We start from the raw sequence: 20,669 nt of genomic DNA on the forward strand, positions 1-20,669 counted from the left end.
ATGCGACTATCAGCAGGGGTATAAAACGCGAGAACGAGTGTTGAAATATTAAATATGAATATATGAATATACGCAAAGAATAGAGAACGTGTCCTGATATATTTTCAACGCGAGACAATATTACATCATTTATTTATACATACCTTCACTTAACATTCCAGTAAACGAACATGTATTTACCATAATTACCACTAGATCCAGTTTAGAAAGAAAAAATTACGGACATTGACATGCAGCAAGTACACGTGATAAAAACTCACCGGAATATAGCCGTCGGGTTGAAATCTCTTCTTGTCCCTAAGAAAAAGAAACGTCATAAAAATTTTAATGGAAATATAATTTGCGCATATATATATGCAATTTACAAAAATTTGCCAAACATACTTGATTACTGTTACAAAACCTACCGGTTTCTTCGTTGAATCACCGGTGTTTTCGGCGTGCTGTCATGGATGATTACCTGGGTCGCATCTATTTCCTCACACTCCGAGCTATCTTCGGTGGAATCTACAATAACACACGTAATAAATTTATATAATTCAGAACGAGAGAGAATTAACTGTAATATTTTTGCAAACATTTGTTTCGCAAGACTTTTCTAGAGATTTAAAATCTTCACAAAGATATTCTGTTTTCTCAACAAACAATATAAGATACGTCACAATTATTCAAATCTCCAAAAAGTGAAATAATATATGTAACTTTATCTTTATACGACATTATTTTATAGCAAGCTGTATTTGATATATTAAATAATACAAACTGGATAATATCGATCAATAAGTAATGTTAGATTTATTTCTAATTCATTTTCTCTGGGACACTTTCTTTTTTGGATTCTCAATTTCACACATATCTTCCAGACATCCGAATTTCCTATAGATATTCTCATTCACAAACAAATAAGATACCGACTTCATTTTCTATTTTTTTTTATTTCTATTTTTCTTCTTTTTGCTTCCCAAAAGGCAATTTTGCATAACAGATTTGACTATATCCACTTTACCAAGCTGCATTCAAACGTATCGAATAATCCAACTGATACGTATGATGTAAGCTAGCTGCGATGATATCGATCGCTGAGTAACGCTAAATTAATTTCCAACTCACCTTCTTTGACGCGTTGCTGTTTACGAACGCGGGAGAGAATGGGACTGCGGCACAGGGTAACTGTATCACCGAGCACGTCATCGATATTAGTATGTTCGCCGATGAACAGCGGTAATGTGGAAGGTCGTTTCCTTGGTGACAATCTTCGGGGTGCCGGCTGCACATTATCGTAAGGCGAGTCTCGTCCGCCGTAATTGTCTGGAGGATCAGGTGGATTCTCGACCTACAGCATAGATAACGTACTTAAGTATTCTACGGTAATTGATTCGCCATTTTCACACTCTTGATCCGTATTTTATATTTGAAAAATAGAATTAATAAAATATGAGAAATGGAATTAATGAAATAATAGGGTACTAGATGTAATATGACTTAGGTCAATGACTTATTGTCATTTTTTATTCAATTATGTCAATGCATTTAAGTTATTTTTTATATATTGATTGATAAATGGAATAAAAAGAGTAGCATCATTTTCTAGACGTGATAGATTATTTACATTTGTCAATCTTCAAATACCATTTTATTATCCATTTGTCTAACACAACGATAAAATATTCTTTAAAAACTTCTTGTCTTTATTCTACGCGAAATTTCTTTCAGTACATTTCAAAGAATATAATATTTTAAATATATAAGTTGTGAAAAATAGAAAGTAGTTGAAAAACTGTTTAAACCTGTCTTTTATCTTATCTCAAAAAACCAATAGTAACGATATTTTATCGATATTTTAATTAAATTTCGCAATCTTATCTTTCTATTATTTGGATTATTTCAATCTTTTTGAAATCAGAGATTTGTCAGATAGCACGAACTCATTGTTAGAATGATATACAAAATCGAGAGATTACATGATGAATATTGCATGATATTGTACAATTGATCAGTTTTACCCCTTCCGGACTTGCACGATCACCCAACGGTTCCTCCGGTGGTGGTGGCGGAAACTCAATGGGGAATCTGGAGAGACTTCTCTTGACACACGTTTCAGGTTCAGGGTTAACGCCGATATCGATCTTCTCGTACGACTCGGAGGAGTCGGAAGTGCTATTGGAAGTTTCTACAGGAATCCTCACGACCCCGTCAGGAACATTCGACGAGCTGTCCATCCACCATGCCCTCTCCCCAGATTCGATATGCCGGATTACTCTAAGCGGCTTCGATGAGTAAAGACTCTCGTTATCGACGAAGCCATCAGGTTTGTCGACGCTTTGGCTCTCAGGAGGTGCTACGGGGAAAACCTCAACACCCTCCGGGACGTTCTCCGGGTCGTTGCTCATCCACCATGCTCGTTCACCAGATTGCTGGTGTCTAATGCGATTCCGTCGGTCGATCGATCGAAAACTGCCTCGATTTGATCCCCGTCTCGAGATGGGAGACGTCGAGGAGGGTGATTTCTTCGTTTCCTCCGTTGAGACGTCGTCCAACCACCAGGCACGCTCTCCTGACTCTTGTCGCCAAACTTTGAGTTTGTATTTTCCTATCAATATCAATATACGTCATTTAAAATGAGTACAAAAATAAAAAAAAATGTTTTAATATTGCAGATTATAAATAATGAAAAACAAATTAGATGATAATATACTGATGATACTAAATCTTAAAGTCACGTTTCTTATTCGAATATAATGATAATCTGTAAATCTTAGATAATTTTGTTAGCAAGCTATATCCTTTTTAAATCTTATATTTTTATTATATAGATATTTGCAATTTGTGGTGAATGTATAAGTCAATAAGATAACATTGATTATAGTGCAAATAGTCAAAAGTTTAATTACCATCATCTGGCAAAACTGTGCTAATTGTTGTGTCTTGGCTGGCATTATCGTTCCATGGACTGGCCCTTTCAATCCCGTCAGGAACGTTATCGGAATTCGAATCTAACCACCATGGTTTCTCTCCAGAAGACTGAGTTCTCATAGTATTTTTTATCCCATCGTTCCTTTCGGAATTGGTGAAACTGGAGCCTTTCGAGAAATTCTGACTGATTGATCTAGAAGGTGACAACGGCTGACCTGACTTATTACTACTACCTTCGATGTTCTCATCGTTGGAATCAACCCAACCACCTGACTTGCTTGTGTCACCCGAATCCTGATTCTTGTTCTTAAAGAAATTTGTCACCGGCGCCAACGCTCGCATCAGAAAAGACTTGGCTTCTTCCGTTTTCGCGGAACGATCGCTCTTTGACCTCGGACTAGAAGGTGGCCTGGGCGGTTTCTCCATCATCATGGATATCTCATCGGTCGACGACGCCAGCACGCTCGTCCGCGACGATCCCCCACTGATCTTGCCTCTCATTTCGCACGTAGGCGACTTCGATGCATTTTTTTTCCTTCGTCTCGAATCCGGCTTGTCCACACGTCCGTCATCATCCTCGCTACTAGAGGAATTTGCGGAGGTCGACTGACTGCTACTGCTGCTGGAACTGGATGTTCCAGACGGCCTCTTCTTTGTTCCGCAAGATGACTTTGATCCACTACCCGATTCTTCCCTTCTCATTGAACCGTTCGAATCGCTCCTTCCTATCATTGCTTTTGATCCTCCTGAGGGGGTTCTCAATCTTGATCGACTGGACTTCATCGAGCTCGAAGAGGCAGCCTGGGGAACCTGTTCCGAGGTCGTTTCGGAGTCTTGGGAGCTAACGGAGATAGTCCTCTGACTCTTCTTCCTTCTCGCATACTTGGAGCACGATGGGTTGCCATTCTCCATATTCAAGGTCGACTTGCGGAAGTCCTTGTTCACGTACTTCGCTGCCACGATATACTTCGGCGTGGCGGCGGTCGTAATATCATTCTTCGGCACAGGTGGTTTGCCGCGCGCGTCCGGCGAACCGCCCTGTCGTAGATTCACTGATGGCGACACGACAGAACCGCTGGATGATTTGCCGGACGATGGCGGCGTCGTCGCTTTTATTTTTACACCTTGACTCGTCACGGAACTAGCTGACGATGATTTTGATCTGCCAATTGGCATGCTTACAGAGGATCCGTCTGACGAGCCGGTCCGCGTCATTTGACGCGTGTTCTTTGTTGATGCGCTTCGAGACTGCGGCGCTGATGTCGAACGACTTTGCGAAGAACAGCTTTTAATGAAAAATATTTGTTACATAAAATAATATCGAATCTTCCACAGAAATCGCGCACTTTTATTGTGCAATTTCTTATGAATTTGTAGGCAATCGTTTTGCTCTTTTTTATCATGAATTAATTAATTATAGATTTTCTTATATTAAATATGACAAAAATTGAGAAACGTTTTGTTCCATCTATAACATTTTTTATTCATTTAGTATTTATCAGATTTATTAGATTCATCTAAAATTTTTCTGATGAGTTCAACACAAATTAATATACTTTATTCATTATATGATAAAAATAAATTAAAATATGCATTTTATTCACTTCATATTACTACAGAAATAATTATTATAAAAAGGATATTTGTTCTTCACATACTTAATAATTAAAAAACATTTACATACCTTGACGTGGAATCTTTTCTTTGCGAAGTATCACGCTTGTGAGAAATAACTTCTTCATTCTGGTCTTCGCAATATCCTTCCACAATACGAAGGGACTCCTCAGTTCTAGAGGATGAACTGACATCACATTTAGGAGTAGAACCCCTCCTTTCGTATGCTTCCGGTTTCGGTGATATTAATTCAGTCTTTGAGGAACTTTTGAGGATTTTAATTTCTCCTTTTGGTGAATTACGTCCAAGTCGCGGAATGGACGGTCTTCTCTGATTGTGTTCATCGCACCTTGACACAGGACTCTGTCTGCTATTCCGATCCTCGTAGCCATTCCTTTCCCGAGAATCCCGCGTCGCCGAATCCTCTTCACGATGACGTGCAAGATCCTGGTTGAAAGTTTTGGAACTACTAGGATTTCCGCTCGTTTCGTTCTTTCGTGTACTGCAGAAACTCTGTTCGCTACCTTGCACTTTGGCTTCACTGACGCCGTGAATATCCTGACCGCTCGATGATGACTTCGAATCGTTGGACGCCGATGAATTCTCGTCACCGGTCTTCGTACAACTTAAAGCGTCACCAAAAATTTTCTCGCTTTGTTTTCTGTTGCTAGAATTATGAATTTCTTGACTAGAATTCGAAGGTTCCTTAGTTGTGGATTCGTTTCTCGTATTCGAGGTGTCGCTCGTTCTTGCGTACGCGAAACTGTTGAGTCTACCACTAGCGGAACTCACGTTAGTGAAACCTCTGGAGGAATATATAGGTGAACTTCCAGCTGATATTGTACTTGACGACGAATATTTGTCCAGATACGTCGACCAAGGTGCACCGGATACTCCGTTGCCGCTGCCATACCTCGAGAATCTCGATGTCTCTTCTACTCGATCGCACTGCGTTTCTTTGTCCGTAGTTTCCGGTAGTTTTCGAGGTCTTGTCACTTCTTTCTGTTGAATGATACCGATTTCTGCTCGCCTATTCCTGACATAAGATGAAGAAGCTGGAGCTGTCGGTGAAGTGCCTCTGGTTACTATTATCAGCGTCATAAATTCGCTATCAGGAAGTCTATTGTTAACATTGTTCTCTTCCATCCGATGTGGAGGTTTAGATAATTCGGGGTTACTATCTTTGTCAGTCTTAGTAGAAGCTCTTGATTCCTTTTCGTCTTTCTGATTAGTTAAATTGCTACCTGTGTTTCGAAATCTGTCGGATACAGGATAATTCACAACCCGTTCGTTACTGCTTCGCGATGAGAGAAATCGCGAACTAGCTGTCGAGCTAAATCTCGTCGAGATTGTAGTCGAGCTCGATTCGGATGTACCTAGAAAACGAATCTCTTTAAAAATTAATCGTTTATTTGTACATAACAAATCCAAAAAATATCTCAAGAATAATGGACTTTTCAGATAGAAATATTTATTACTGTAACAGAGAGAGAGAGAGAGGGGGGGGAGGACAGAGGATAGAAGACAGAGAACAGAAGACAGAGGACAGAGGACAATAGAACAGAGGACAGACGACAATAGGACAGAGACAGAGAGACAGACAGACAGACACACAGATAGATTTGGTGTCATTAAATCTATTTTTTAAATTGATTATAAAATTTATAGTAAAACTGATAGAAACAAATCTAAGAGAGAATTTTAACTTAGAAATCTCATTATTTTTTATAATAGCGATTCTTAAATACGAATGAAAGGAACAATAACTATAATATTCATCTAATAATAAAATTATGATATATAGTATTAGAAACTATATATTTCTGCGATATTTTTTATAATGTATCACAAAACAGTTGTACTCACTAGGAGAAGCAGCTGAACGACCATAAGACGGCGCTCTTGAGTAGACCCTGAATGAATTCGTTTTTCCGACTTCCGGACTAGGCTCGCGCGATGTTTTTCCGGAATTGGGACGTAATCCTCTATAGGAGACCGGTGGATGGTCCTTTTTCTCAACCCTACCATCGTTGCCGTAAGTTCGACCAAAATTCGATCCAGGATATGTGCTGGATCCATACCGCAATATTCCTTCGGGCTCTGTGCTCTTTTCCCGCGAAGCCGGCCGGTTATATCTATCCAGCACGGAAGACGGTCTCTCCGATGTTTTGCCAGCTGAGAACGAGTACTTTTCGAGGAGGGATGACCTACTGTCAGATAGTGGACTTTTTGCCCTCACGTCTTCGGATGACGCTCTTCCGGAATGCAATCGGCTTTTATCGGTGTCTTTGGTACCTGCAATAATACAGGAAACATTTTTCGTTCGCATACGTAACACACATCCTAGAAGAATAAGATGATATATGTATAATAAATTATAATATATAAAATGAAATGTTTGTAAATTATTACATTATTCTATCAAAATAAAACAAACTTAGATAAATATAAATTGATAAAATACATATATGTTTTAAAATATATTTTATATACATATAATATTATATATACAAATTATATAAATAATATATAAATTACCAATAAAAATTATAAATAGATAAATATATTATTTCTACAATATCTCACATGAATATTTAAATGTGGATTTCTCCTCGAGTTTATCCTTTTTGAGAAAAGTGCTTCCAAAACCAGCGAACGCCCGTTCCTTGGCAGCAGCTCGAACGGAACTCGACCCGACTCCGGAGTAGCTACTTCTACAGCTTGGCAGGTTACTTCCGCCGGAAGTATTCCTACCGAATGTGTTACCAATGCCAGCTCTACTTCGATATGCTCCCGTATCTCCCTGTAAATCGCGAATAAAGAAAGTTTAAACTGCATTTATGTAGTGAGTATACAAGCTCTCTTATAATATAACTATATGTAATTTATATAACTTTGTCTACAAATTAGCCATTGTGTTGTTCAAATCGCGTACATCATTAATATCTTACATTGATGAGATTTATCAGCCACTTCTTGCATTTGCAGTGACAAGAAAGGGTTAGACATAAGCTTATAAGGCACTTATAAGAAATTAGACTGTGGGTGTTTCAGGATATTGACATTAATCAAGATAATATGCACATATACGATAATACATATGTCTTCATCAAAATCTTTTTGCTTGATAAGTAAAGAAAACTTGATTCATCGTTAATAGTACATCCATACATCTGCAATATATGTATATTATTATCTCATAAATTATAAAAACATAAAAGTGTAGATAAAAACTGTACATACAAAAATAAGTAACACGAATTAGCTGGAATGTAAAAATATAAAATCAATATTAATACTGTTTTAATTTTTGTTGAAATTATATTATAAATTCTTGTCATTAAGCATTTAAACATCTAAAGGTAAAGAAATAATGCAGAAAAGAAAAGTAAAGGAGGTAGACAGACTGTTTTTATGAAATCAAAAATAGGCTAATGCACATGATTCATAGGTGTGCGCAAACGAAAAATGATAATTCGTATAATTAACATAAGTTTGGCGAGGTGCCCTAATCTCGAAATAGATGGAACAACTTGGCCGAGAGTAATAACCTTTGCGTTTCTCGTTCGTTCAACGGGTGACACAAATAAAAAGTGATGTTCACTTGACTCGAAAAATGAAGCAAACTGCGTATGTCTGGATTACCTAACGCCTTCATAACTTTTTCTATTGTTTTTGATAGCAAGTACAGCACAAGTAGCGTTAAAAATAATCAACCCTCGTTTCAATTCCACTTTCAATTAAATGAAGACACCGCGCAATAACGTACTTACTGAAAACTTCCGGTCTATAGATGGACTTTCAAAAAGTGTCGTTCATTATTATGCTAATGGCATTCTCGATATAATAGAATTATGACAGTCGTTCCTTAAGACTGTCAAAGCAATTTATTCGAGCGGAAGCATCGCGCGACGGAAACGATAAGTCCTTTCATCGCGTTATATCCAACTCCATTACCACGTCTGCACCGATTTAAACTGCGAAACGATGGCATTTAACAATGCGTTCCTTTTTATTTCAACAAAAACTTAATCATTAATTGTATAAAAAGATATTTTATATAATTAAATTAATTAATTGAAGATATTAATTTAAATTACTTAGAATTATAATTACTCGCAAACATTGGTCAGTAATATTATGCTACAGATATGTTATGCATATCAATATCTTATACTACAATATAAGATATCAAAGTAGCCATAAACAGTTTGGCATTTCGCCATGATGCTTCTTGGGTCGATTTAGAGCCATAAAGCTTTGTCAGAAGACAAAACTGTAGCCGTATTTATTATTAGATCTTGTATTTCGAGAAATATAAAAATATTTATATAGTTAAAAGATATTAAAACATTAATATATTATCAAATATACTTTTACAAAATCATCTTTGTTCTTTTAATTACTTTTAGCTCTTTTGTATACTTTATGTATACAAATTTTATCAGAATGTAAGAATTTCTTGCAGAGAAGAAAATTTGTATAAAATTTTGTTATCAAATTTCCTTATTAAATCAAATGTTATTTATTTATCATAAATATATCTTATTATGATATCATTAAATTATTATACAAAAACACAAACATTGTATCGAGTTTCTATTATAATTTCCTCGTTGTTTGCTTCTGTCCACAACATCGATTTTCTGGATGCGAAACTAGACGTTCGAGCACGTTCCGTGATCTATTCTCGGAATTCGGCGATCTTTATTTTCCCCTTCCCCGCTCTGATTAGACTCCTTCACCACGACGAGATCGAATGGAGCTTGACAAACTATTAGCAGTTGTCTCCCGGAGAACTCGCCATTCTATTTCGAGCCGATCAAATTATCACGCAAAGACAAAATACGAATATTTTTCTAAACTTTTGTTTTATATTTAAATCGGAGGATAATAATATAATATCTCATTTTATGGTTGAGTTATAATCATAAGAAAGTTATTAAAACTGCTTTTATGATTATTATGCAAAGTTGATAGTAATATGTTGTTTGATATAATCCTCGAATAAAATTGATATGTTTTATGATAATGTTTTAAAAATTGAGTTTTAAAACAAAAAAACTAGTGCTATTTTATACATATTTATACATCACACAGATTTAAGAAATATAAATGTATGCTATATATGATATAAAGAAAAAAAATTTATATGTTCTGAAAAAATGTCTCATCATTAATAGTTTGTAAATTATATGCAATTAAAACTTTCGAAGTTTTTATGAGAAGAAATCTAAAGATGTACTACAAAGCTTCGTCTTTTCGGCCGAAGAAACTTGCAAAAGAAATCGAAAGGAAATGAGAACTCTTGTGATCTTGCCAGGAAAAGTATCTTTCAGTAAAGCGATCTTATCTTGAGATTCTTTAATTCTCCTATATCTTTTCTCAAAGCTATGGAAGTAGAGGAAATCAGTCGATCAGTCGTAGAAGAGGCGAAATAGTAGCTACAATGCTTTCTTTGTAATCCAGTGATCTTTCGTGGAGCAAAGAGCGCCGGAAGGAAAGGAACAGGAACAGAGAAAAGAAATTGATACAAATGGTCCCCGCGAGCTGTTCTCAAGCGTGTTGCGATCAATCTGCTCAATATCGATCGGTGATTTATCGATGCACTCAGTCTGCTAATCTGTCAGCACTGACACTCTTCGACAATGACGGGTTCCCGACATGATTCCCCGCGTGATATCACGTCGCAGCATCTCGTGGGTTGGAGACAACTCAACCGGGTGAATCTTCCGATATTGCTTTATCGCCCATAAAAATGGCTGTTTACGACGCTCCTTCCACTGTCAGAAACCACTATAGATTACCAGATAAATCGCTCTGTTTCCACCGGGAAAGGAATCGACTCTGTTGCACGCACGGTTTCCACCATTGCTTTTTTTCTTTTTACAAGGTGTACGGACCCGCGGTAGAACCGCCTCCGTGTAGACTTTCCCTCTTATCTCTATCAATGAGATCGAGAATGGTTGCGAGAAAATGCTACAAACGTGCACAGCTTTCTATCGGTTGCGGTTTTTCTTATCCTTTTATTGCAACTTGCGGATGGCATGATTTTATATCGTTCTTAAATTTATTGGATCGTTACAGCAGAACAATATCGTATAAAAATGCATTCCAATTAGGAAATATAAGTACCTCGTAGTCATGTAGTACATGTTGCCCAGTACCACAACAAAAATATATGCCTATTTTTGCAGTAAATGCCAATAATTTTATTACTTTTAAGAAACTATGTGTTAGATACACTCTATAGAAGATAGAAAATAAACTTTTTAACAATCAAAACCAGTGGTACAAAAAACTATATTTTAAATCTTTGTCTATTTCATTATTTGATTTTTTACAGGAATATCTTAATTAGAGTATAGAATTAGAGTCGACAACACATTTATATGGACTTACGTAACGTTTGCACGATGGAAACTATTTCTCGTTACAAAATCTCCTTGTTTCATTTGACCATTATGTAGAAATACGTACATCACGAGATATCCATTTACAATCGGCACGGAAATTTCAGAGTTTACTATGAATACGAGCTGCGCGAGAGAAACGTCCGTTCAGCTATCGGAAAGCTTGCCACAGTATCATCATCACGTGCGGAGAAGTGCAGACGCTATTGCATATTACGCAGAATAGTAACGTGAGTAACAATGTCATGATATTGCGTTCACTACTAGCCGCATGAATATTAATCCGCTCGTTACATGTTATTCGTGTGCGTTACATTCTCTCGCTACCTTTTCTCATATTGATTTTAAATCGTGTCTAAAGAACTTTTCATTTTTGTTCCCTCTTTTTTATGTTTATCCTCATAATCGTAAAATTATGTAATTCAATTTCAGTGAAGTTGTGAAGGCTGGATTCACGTCACTTTCAGCGTAGACGGCTGAAATACGCATATGAGCTATGCATATCTCGTAGGCCTTTCTTTCTCGTGACTTAGCACGTTACTGCTTCAAGTGCTTCACTTGTTTGAAAGAAGTATTCAGGCTCGAAGAGACTAAACGTTTTATTCGCGATGATGCGGTACATTCTCGATGACACTGATGAGGATGTGGGCGACCGATGCATCGTGATACCAGCTTGAGGGGAGACCAGATAATTGAAGAGTGTCAGCCTGATTTAACCTCCGGCGACTCGGTGCATTATTATAATTTATGACGCACGACCAGCTGTCACGAGTTCGATAAAACGAAAATGTTGCTTAATTGTATTCTTAAATAGTCGAAACGTCATCGATTTTTCTGGACCACCCATTACAAACGGTTCGGAGAATTATTTAAAGTATTATCGCAAGTAGAATAATCCATGCATTTCATAACAGAATAAAAAATGTATAAAATCTGTATTACACATTGTTATTATAATATGTGTTTGACATTATTTTACATCTTTACAAAATATAATAAGATTTAACAAAATTTTTTCGAATAATTTTCGAATAATTAATAGGATAAATGGATATATATAAATCTATTATATACAATGGAAATAATTAATAGGTATCTATTTTAACTTTAAATTATTTGCAATATTATGCTAACATATATATGTTTAGTATGCAACGGCGACATAAATTAGTTAATAGGAAATGCTAATCTCACCTTAAAGAAACATACAATTTTCATTAGTTATCGTACGAGAAAGCAAATTAGGTTGCCGTCCGCGACGGCGGTCTGTTATTTTACGATTCGCACATTGGGTACAGGCCAAGATTTTTAGCACGTCGCAGCGTGAATCGAGGAAGCAGTTTCAGGGAGCTACGCCACACGTGCGGACACGTGATGTTTTTAGAAACGAGATTTTAGAAACAAATTCAGCATAAGACCAATAGGAAGAAAGAAAAAGAGAAAAAGAATTTTTTTCAACATGAAGATTGCCAATTTAACTCGCCATCATTTAAATTATAAATGCACTCGTGCACTTGTGCACTTGTAATTGTGTCGCATATGTTGTGTTACATGCCTTGCTCCCCTGCTTATGAAACAGATGATGAGTATTGATCCACTTATATCATATTCATTGACAAGTACAACGTATGACATATATGTATAATTTTACATGTCTATTATATATATGTACGTTATTAACCATATTTTATCATAAATGTATTATATTTTTAATATGCGATATTCATATGTATGATATTTTTTCTTTGAAACGCGACAAATGATTGCCTCTGATATTAACATATTCATCAACTTTATTGATTAGACTCATCAGCAGATTCTTATCGTGCAAACTTTTCCCGAAAAGGAAGAGTTCAGAGATGCAACTTTAAGATTTAGAAAATAATTTATCTCACGTGACTCTTCGGAAATCTGGCTTCACAAATTGCCTATACTAAAATATTCAATGACGCTTGAACTACTTTGAAATCCTAGCAGCGCTTAGAAAAAGAGCACTGAGGCAAAAAGATTCCTTTGCGGACGAAGTACAGATTGGAGAACGTCAGGGTAAGGGTTCTAACGGGGAAAACTGCGACAGCCTTACCGTGTAATTGGAAAACTTCTGGCGCTGGTATAAGCTGCCGGAAGTTGCGGTTAAAGCCCGTTGGTCCGGTTTCAAAGACGGTAAACTTCTCAATGGCGTTACGAGCCGATAAATCGCTCATCATTACGTTGTCGTTGTTGGGTCGCGCGTCGTCGTCACCACAAAGTATTAATCGTCCATCTCGTCTCAACATCATTCAAGATTAACAATATCTGAGAGTGCAATTCTTAGAAACAATAATGCGTTATTACTGGTATGTCATGCTAGATATTGCTTTCTGTTTACAATACGCTTATTAAGCAAAATCTTTTGTGCTTGTTAAAAAACTTATATAATTTTCTCTGAGTAGATTATTTTTTATTTGATAAATTCAATAATTTAAAAGTAAAGGAAAGAGATAATATTTCATGTATTGTATAATGTTTTTAAAACATCAACGAATATTTTTTATATATGTATATATTCAAACAAAGATAAAAGTTAATTAAAACACAGCGGCTGCAATAATAAATAGTTAGGCAATGTACCAGAAAATCTGGAAAATGATTGCAATTTACAGTCACACATGAAAGTGGACTGCAATTTCAGCGATGTCTCGCAAATTGAATCTAATACCAATGAATGAATCATAAACTCTACCACGTGCAGACGAGCCAACCTGTTCCATCAAGCGAACATATTTTTGCATGGATCAAATGTATAATTCTTTGCATCTCCCTGCCATCGTATGTTTACATGCAGCTGCGGCACAAATAACTTCCGTAAAATAATATTTTATCACCAATTAGGCAATAAAAGAAAACATTACAGATGACCAAGCATATAGTCATTTATTACTGTTGCAACTTAACAGAACTCAATCTTCTATAGCACTGGTTCAGAAAAGAAGATAATTTTATTTATGATGCATTATTTTTATTCCTACTATTTGTCAATATTCTCTTAAATCTATTTTATTATAATTTGTTAAAATTGGATTATTCAGACTACTTATTGCAAGCTAATTTTAAGTTAGCGAGTGATTTTCTTCTGAATTTTAAATAATTTTAAATAATTTTATCTATACTTAAACATTTTGTTAAAAATTATAATATATGCAGATATTCACTTCAGAATAATGCATAGCCGCGTGAATTTTTTGCAGGATATAATTAATTTTATTTTGGGCTCGGCGGTCTTCCATGCAACCGACCGCTGAATGTTTGCAGATGCGCATTTATCGATTCGGTTCCCCGACACTGTGCACCGGGTCAACCTGCGCGAAGTGAAATTGGTTCAATTCCGGCAATTGATCCGCGAGATCAGCTGTGTTTGCCAACAACCTTGTTTCTCGATACGGCATGTCGCTAACAAGGCGACGTCAAAACAGCGATACATTGATGTTAGTTTTGCTGGCACGATCCAGAAATATTCATTTTCGTTACGGATTTGATGGTGTAAATATGTTTGATTGTGATACGACAAATATTTCGGTACTTTCGATTCGAATATAGGTTTTAATAAAACATGTACAACAGGTATATTATATATGTTAAATGTCATTTAACGTGAGATTTGATTACAGTTTTCATTCCCCAACATGACAAAAATTAGCGCTTATGTATACATATATGAAAAATTTAGATATTCCTCATTTACTTATTTTATATATTGTTGAAAATTAGAAGCTATCAAATTTAATTAGTTTTGCATGTTTTCTCGTAGATTCGTAGATTAAAGCCGCTTTAACAAAAGCAATGTTTCTAACATAATTCATGATCAAAAAAGAAAAAAATTACAAGATACATTGATTTTATAATATACATATTTTAAATTAATGTTTCATATTCATGCGATGAGGAGTTTTTACACTTTCTAAGATTTTTTAAATTTATTACAAAAATAGACGATGCGGGCAATAAACATTGTGTTTTATGCGGCAAGAAAACTTTTCGCTTTAACGATGTCGTCATGAACCGGCGCATATATTTGCATGAGGTATATATATGTATATATATATATATATATATATATATATATATATGTATATGTATATGTATATGAATATAACATTCAAACCGTGAGTTCTTCGTACATCGGACCAAGTCAGTGACGCAGTAAACACGTGGTAGTTTTGGCAGCAACATTTACTGAGACTTATGATTAATTCAATGGCACGTTTCAACTACAATTTCTCTCGTACACGCCTGTCTCTTCTGAGTGCAGTTCTGACAGTTCCGCACTCTTTCGAAATCCAGAAGCCAAAGTCCATTAACTTCCGTCGTCGCCTTGGCGAAAAAAAAGCAAAGCCGTCTACGACGTCGTTTAAATATAGCAGCGAGTTGTCGCTTATAGTCACCCACACTCCTTTACAGCATCAGCGTGCATATTCATTCTTGCTGCATTCCATCAATGACACGCAAGAAAGTATAGTGCTTCTTTACAGTTAGTCTTCTTTCTCAAAAAAGTTAATGGTGTTGTAAAAATTGCTTTTACATTTTGTGCTTTGGTTCAAAGGAGTCATTAAATCCTTGTCCCTGTTAGTTTAGATTCCATGACTGTTGTGTTCTGTATTTTCGTCCAAACGCTGGAACGTATTCAAATTGTATGATTTTTATGTTGTGTCTTCAAGGAAACAATAAATATAGTTCACTATTGTGCTCATACATATGCAATCGTAGCTATTTGGAAATTATTTGAGTTTGAAGGATTGAATCAGAACAAAAATAAAATTTCTGTTACACATTGTAAACACGTTTAGTCGATCAGCCATTGCTGCTTGAAGCCTGTAACGCATTTGATGTCTCGTTTAGAAACTAGAGCGCGAACACGTTGTAAGTCTAAATATATCCACGATTTCATCGAATGTACCTCGTGTCGTTTATGTGGAGTCTTCGGTGCGTACAATACAAATTCGTTTGAGGAAGCGGAAGTATGTAATTCGAGTCCGGGGAGACAGAAGAGTAGAGACAGGAATCGTCTACGACAAATTTCTTGTGAAGCATCGACACACGCTCGCGCATTGCACCGAGCTGCAGCCACCCGAAAGAAATTTAAAAGGGAGAGAGAGAGAGAAAAAGAGAAAGAGATGGAGTCTCGTAGCCCAAGGGTATGCTCTTACATCCAGGTCGCGTACAAAGATCCTTATTGGTCGACGACGACGGCAAACCTCACGGAACGGGTCCGGGAGTCCCTCAGGAGCTTTCGAGTGCCTCGCTCGACGTATCCTGTATCAAACTTGGTGCAAATCGCTCGAAAGACGAATCCCCTACGCAACTCGGTACCGCTGAGTCTCGCGAGCCGCTTTGAAATCCAACACCCGGTACATCACATCGCCTCCAGCGCCTATATCTTGAGCGCATATATTCGAGGCAGTAGAAAGCTTTGCACACGAATATGTACGGCCGGCGCGGGCAGACGCTGTCTGGGAAAGACCCGGCTAATTTTGCTAGCCGCGCCGCGCCGCGCCGCACCGCGCCGGACTGATCCACGGCGCCCCAATGCACGAAAACGTTTCTGGGAGGCATACAGCCGGGATTCGTACTTGGAAGTTCCTAACGATCGTTTCGACCAGCTTCGATACACGATCGAATTCACATCCCGGCCGTGCCGCGTTTCCCGGCGAGCTGCGTTAGATTTGCGCCCGCGGTGTCTGCGGTCTGACGCTAGTCGGACTGTATCTACTGAACGCGTGGAGTTTTTTCTCCCAGTCGCGATTCAAGTACTTTACACTCTAATGAGAAGAATGTTTAATCTAAAAATGCGCAATTTAGAAAAGAGTTTCTAGGTGACAAATGGGTGAATGAACAATTTTTAATATACAAATGTTTTATTATAATGATGTTAATTTGTTTTTTATTCAAAGATATTTCAATTTGAAAATTGTTTTACTTTTTAATACAGATGAATCTTTTTCTTCTTATTCTTATTAATACAGGCAACTAATCGCTGCACGTGTAATGTATTCCTACTTGTTCATACGTGTACATTACTATAAATAATACATATTTATTTTATTTGTAATGATATTACAAACTAAATGCTTTATTTAAAACGTAATTACATGTTATTATTAGATTTATTTATGATATCTGATTACATAAGTTATTTAAATGTTATATCTGACTACATGAGTTTTTAAAATATTCTGCATTCATTCAGTAACTTAATTAAAATAATTAAATATACGTACAAACACCGGTACGCTATTCTGTTTCGAAATATGACCGCCGCTTTGCAAAATTTCATTTTCTACCCGTTGATTTCCCTGCCATATAACGCAGCAAAGTTAAGCCAGCGCAATTCTAACGGAACGTTCGTGATAAAGGGGAGAATTTAATTACGAGCTCCGCAAGATCTACGATGCTCGCGTTGGAAATACAACGGCATCAAGGCGCTTCGGTTGCGGTTTGGAACTAAAAGTGAAAAACTTCGGGCATACGGAAGCGCATACCTACTCAAACAGCAATCAGCACGATAAAAAGATATTTCCGTAACTTGACAGTGGTCCATCAAGCAGAAATTACGCGAGACACGTGTAAACACACTGCGGAAAATTATGCACCGCCACATACGACCCATGCGGACAGTGTTTTCGCCCAATGAACGAATAGATCTTACCATCACGAGAGCTTTTCGACTTAGCGGTACTTCGTAAACACCCGGTCTGGTCCGCGGAAGGCGTATGCAGTCGCGTGACCTGAACCTTCGGACGATAAAGTTAATGGACTTCATTTACATTGCATAATTGCGACGAAAGCGGAGCTAGCACTCAAATTATACGCGAGGACCAACGACCAGAACCAACGGCAAAGGTGCCCTTTGAATATTCGGTATGCTTAAAACACTCATTTACACTGTATACGTTGGCTAAGTACGTAGCGAGTCTGCGAGAATTAATCGGCTTGCTGGACGGTATAAGCCCGGCATAACAGAGAAAAATAGCGATTCCATCCGGACATGTATACCATTCGCGTTTGAAACGCTCGGTGCACGTTTGCGCTTAAGTCGTTTCAATTTATACAGTACCTACGATATGCCAATATCCTGCTTCTTTCAAATGAGTTATTGCAAAGCCGTTAATAATCCCGGAGAAAAATATTTTAGGATGAATTATCCAGTGTTTCACGACTTTGTGAGTTTACTTTGTTCGCAATATTACGTATTGCTTTATCGTGCCTGGGAGACTCATCCCAGGATATATGATAAATGCAATTTTATTTCAAACTGATATCGGGTCCGCATGAGAATTCTCATAAGCACGAAATATTACCATAAACCGCCAAGCATCGGACAAAGATATTAGAATGCAAGGCGCGGCAGTAGAGGATTCATTAATCCTGCCAATGCGGAGGCCGCATGCGGAAGCACAAGCTTAACGCGACGACGGATTATGTTAGAACCGGCATCGACCCGTTAGAATCGTTATCGATAATCAACCGGACATTTTTCGCTACGACGCGAAAGAGAGATGGTGACAGTTGACCATACTCTAGATTCGAGATAGCGTGAGTGCGTCGCTTCGCAATGGCTCGCATGCAAATCGCCGCTATCCATTTCAGACGATATCCTCACGCAATGCGTCCCGACTGGAAACACGTGGTCAAGTACCTGCGAGGATCGCGCGATCGCCGGGGATATCGATTTCATCGATCAAACGGAAATTACGTTTATCCCGACGTGCGCGTCATCGCGTCGCGTCGAATAAGTGCCCGCAGATGTATTTTTCGCGCGACGAACGAGTAAATGGAGATACCAGAGCTGGAAGGCCGCGTAGCGCTCTTCTTAGTTCGCGTGAACCGAATATTTTCAACAAATCTGTGAGGAAGGTAAATGAAGTGATGTTCAAGCACAGAGGACGAAATTCGCTTAAAGAATCACGTTATTGAGTCTCCAATTATTTATTCCATATCGTTCATACAGTCTGTGTTATCGGTGAATCAAAACACCTCCGGGACGCTAAATCTAGCCGGCTCCATCGTGAATGCCGACATATCGGGGATCTACGAACTTACATAGCTTCTGTACGATGCCATGATCCTGCGTGTCTCTTCAAAACGGCGAAGAAAGCTTAAAGAAAGGAAATAGATTCCCAAAAGAGCTTCCTGCAGTCAGGTTCACCAATCACCATCAGGCACAGGAGCGGCCACACCACCGTCACACGATTCACCGGCACCGATCACCCGATCGCGATTGTGAACCGGACGTTAAAGCGGAAGCGAGGTCACGATATCAAGGTCACGGTATGGAGAACCGATCGATTGTTCCGAGGTAGATTTCTCCGCGATCTCGTAGGAGAGGAAAGTGGCGAGCGCTGCGAAGGCGCTTCGTTTCGGACGAAGCTCGGACCCTGAAGAGCCGGCGACCCGCGAGGCACGCCGCAGTCCCTCTCTATCTCTTTCTCTCTTGCCCTCTTTCACCTTCTCTTTCTCGTCTTGCTCTGCGCTCCCTGCGTCCTCCTCTTCGTCTTCGTTCTTCTCTTCTGCTCGCCTCCTGAAGCTGCACGATGAACCACTCCTTGTCGCACTCACGGCGCTCACTCGAGCCCTATTTTAAGAATAGCTTTGTACCTTCTCCGTCACTCCGTCCGCTCTCCGTCCGCTTCTGCTTCCTCTTCGTCTTCTGTTTCGCCTGATACGAGAAAGATGCAGCTCCAAGCGGGGAGACTAGGGCCGAGGATAAATCTCGCACGCGAGTGCGCACGTTTCCGCTCGAGCGGAAACGAAATCGCGGTGTGATGACAAGAGTGCTCAACGAAGATGTCGGCGTGAACCAACGGAATATTGGCAGTAGAATAAATCGCAATGTCAAACACGATCCAAATGCAGAATAAATTTTTCTCTCAATGATTTTATGTCTTTTTGTAACAGTTGTATATCCTTCTTTTAAGCATTTCTACTTCTTACATGACAAGGCATCATCTAGTGGCATTTGAGTGCAAGAATTGGTTGAATTTCGACAACAAGTGCAAAACTTGCGATTCTAATCATTGGATTATGAAAAGCTCTCAAATCCTCTCGATGCTCTGGAAGGAAGGAGCTCGGAGCCAAAACAAACTACTCGAAACTATGGCCGTCTTTGTCCAAGCAAATGACGGCAGTGTTGTCGCAGGACCGTTTCTATGGGCTGGATTCCCTCTCGTGCGATGGTCTCTTCATGCAAGGAGTCCACAGAACTCCTCAAAAGCGGAAACTCCTGAGAAATCGGTAGCAAGGTAAATCCCAAACAGGATTTACGCTATTACCGCGGAAGCGGCGTAAGAAAGGGCAAAGACGAAGGACTTAGCGCGATCCGCGAAGAGCCCGGAAAGTTTCGCCGAGTTTCCGAGTTGACGCTAAAATGTTGACGGATTCCAGCTTGGACAGATTAATTGCGAAGATTCCTCTGGGCTCAAGAAATCCCCGTAATCTTGTCGTGCAAATATTTACCCAAATCTTGGCTCTCTTTTGTTTTATTCTTTTATTACTGGTTTCAGAAATTGTAAAGAAGAAACTATATTTAGAATTTACACAGACTTTAACATAGAGTGCTAAAAGCGACAGTATAAACGTTGCAAACAATTGAGACAAAGTTATCATATTTGAAAAAAATAGTGAACTATGAGCATAACTATATTTTATATCTGACAATGAGTATAATATATATAAGATATGTAGTCAGATATTATT

The 20,669-nt window shown here is 38.1% G+C and overlaps 2 protein-coding genes and 1 long non-coding RNA gene across 3 annotated transcripts in view; 1 reads left to right on the plus strand and 2 right to left on the minus strand.

The window, feature by feature from the left end:
* LOC105287966 (FH1/FH2 domain-containing protein 3) overlaps positions 1–6,011 on the minus strand; it is a 134,410-nt gene extending 128,399 nt beyond the window's left edge. Inside the window, exons 1-6 of the mRNA XM_026967869.1 lie at positions 4,598–6,011; positions 2,892–4,198; positions 2,004–2,590; positions 1,111–1,333; positions 408–507; positions 261–297 (exon numbers count right to left, since the gene is read on the minus strand). Of these exons, the coding sequence (XP_026823670.1) occupies positions 261–297; positions 408–507; positions 1,111–1,333; positions 2,004–2,590; positions 2,892–4,198; positions 4,598–5,673 (3,330 nt within the window). The 5' untranslated portion in view covers positions 5,674–6,011. The remainder of the gene's footprint in view (positions 1–260; positions 298–407; positions 508–1,110; positions 1,334–2,003; positions 2,591–2,891; positions 4,199–4,597) is intronic.
* Positions 6,012–6,138: 127 nt separating this feature from the next.
* LOC113561469 lies at positions 6,139–19,316 on the minus strand. Its single transcript, XM_026967871.1, has 3 exons — positions 19,017–19,316; positions 7,114–7,330; positions 6,139–6,822 (listed from the first exon to the last, which is right to left on the minus strand). The coding sequence occupies exons 1-3, from the start codon at positions 19,035–19,037 to the stop codon at positions 6,341–6,343; spliced, it is 720 nt and encodes a 239-aa protein (XP_026823672.1). The 5' UTR covers positions 19,038–19,316; the 3' UTR covers positions 6,139–6,340.
* Positions 9,658–11,888, plus strand: LOC105287963. Its single transcript, XR_895525.3, has 2 exons — positions 9,658–11,170; positions 11,373–11,888. It is a non-coding gene; the product is annotated as an uncharacterized LOC105287963 (long non-coding RNA).
* Positions 19,317–20,669: the final 1,353 nt, after the last annotated feature.

The sequence above is a fragment of the Ooceraea biroi genome, chromosome 2 (genome assembly GCF_003672135.1).
Source record: "Ooceraea biroi isolate clonal line C1 chromosome 2, Obir_v5.4, whole genome shotgun sequence".
Lineage (NCBI taxonomy): Eukaryota > Metazoa > Arthropoda > Insecta > Hymenoptera > Formicidae > Ooceraea > Ooceraea biroi.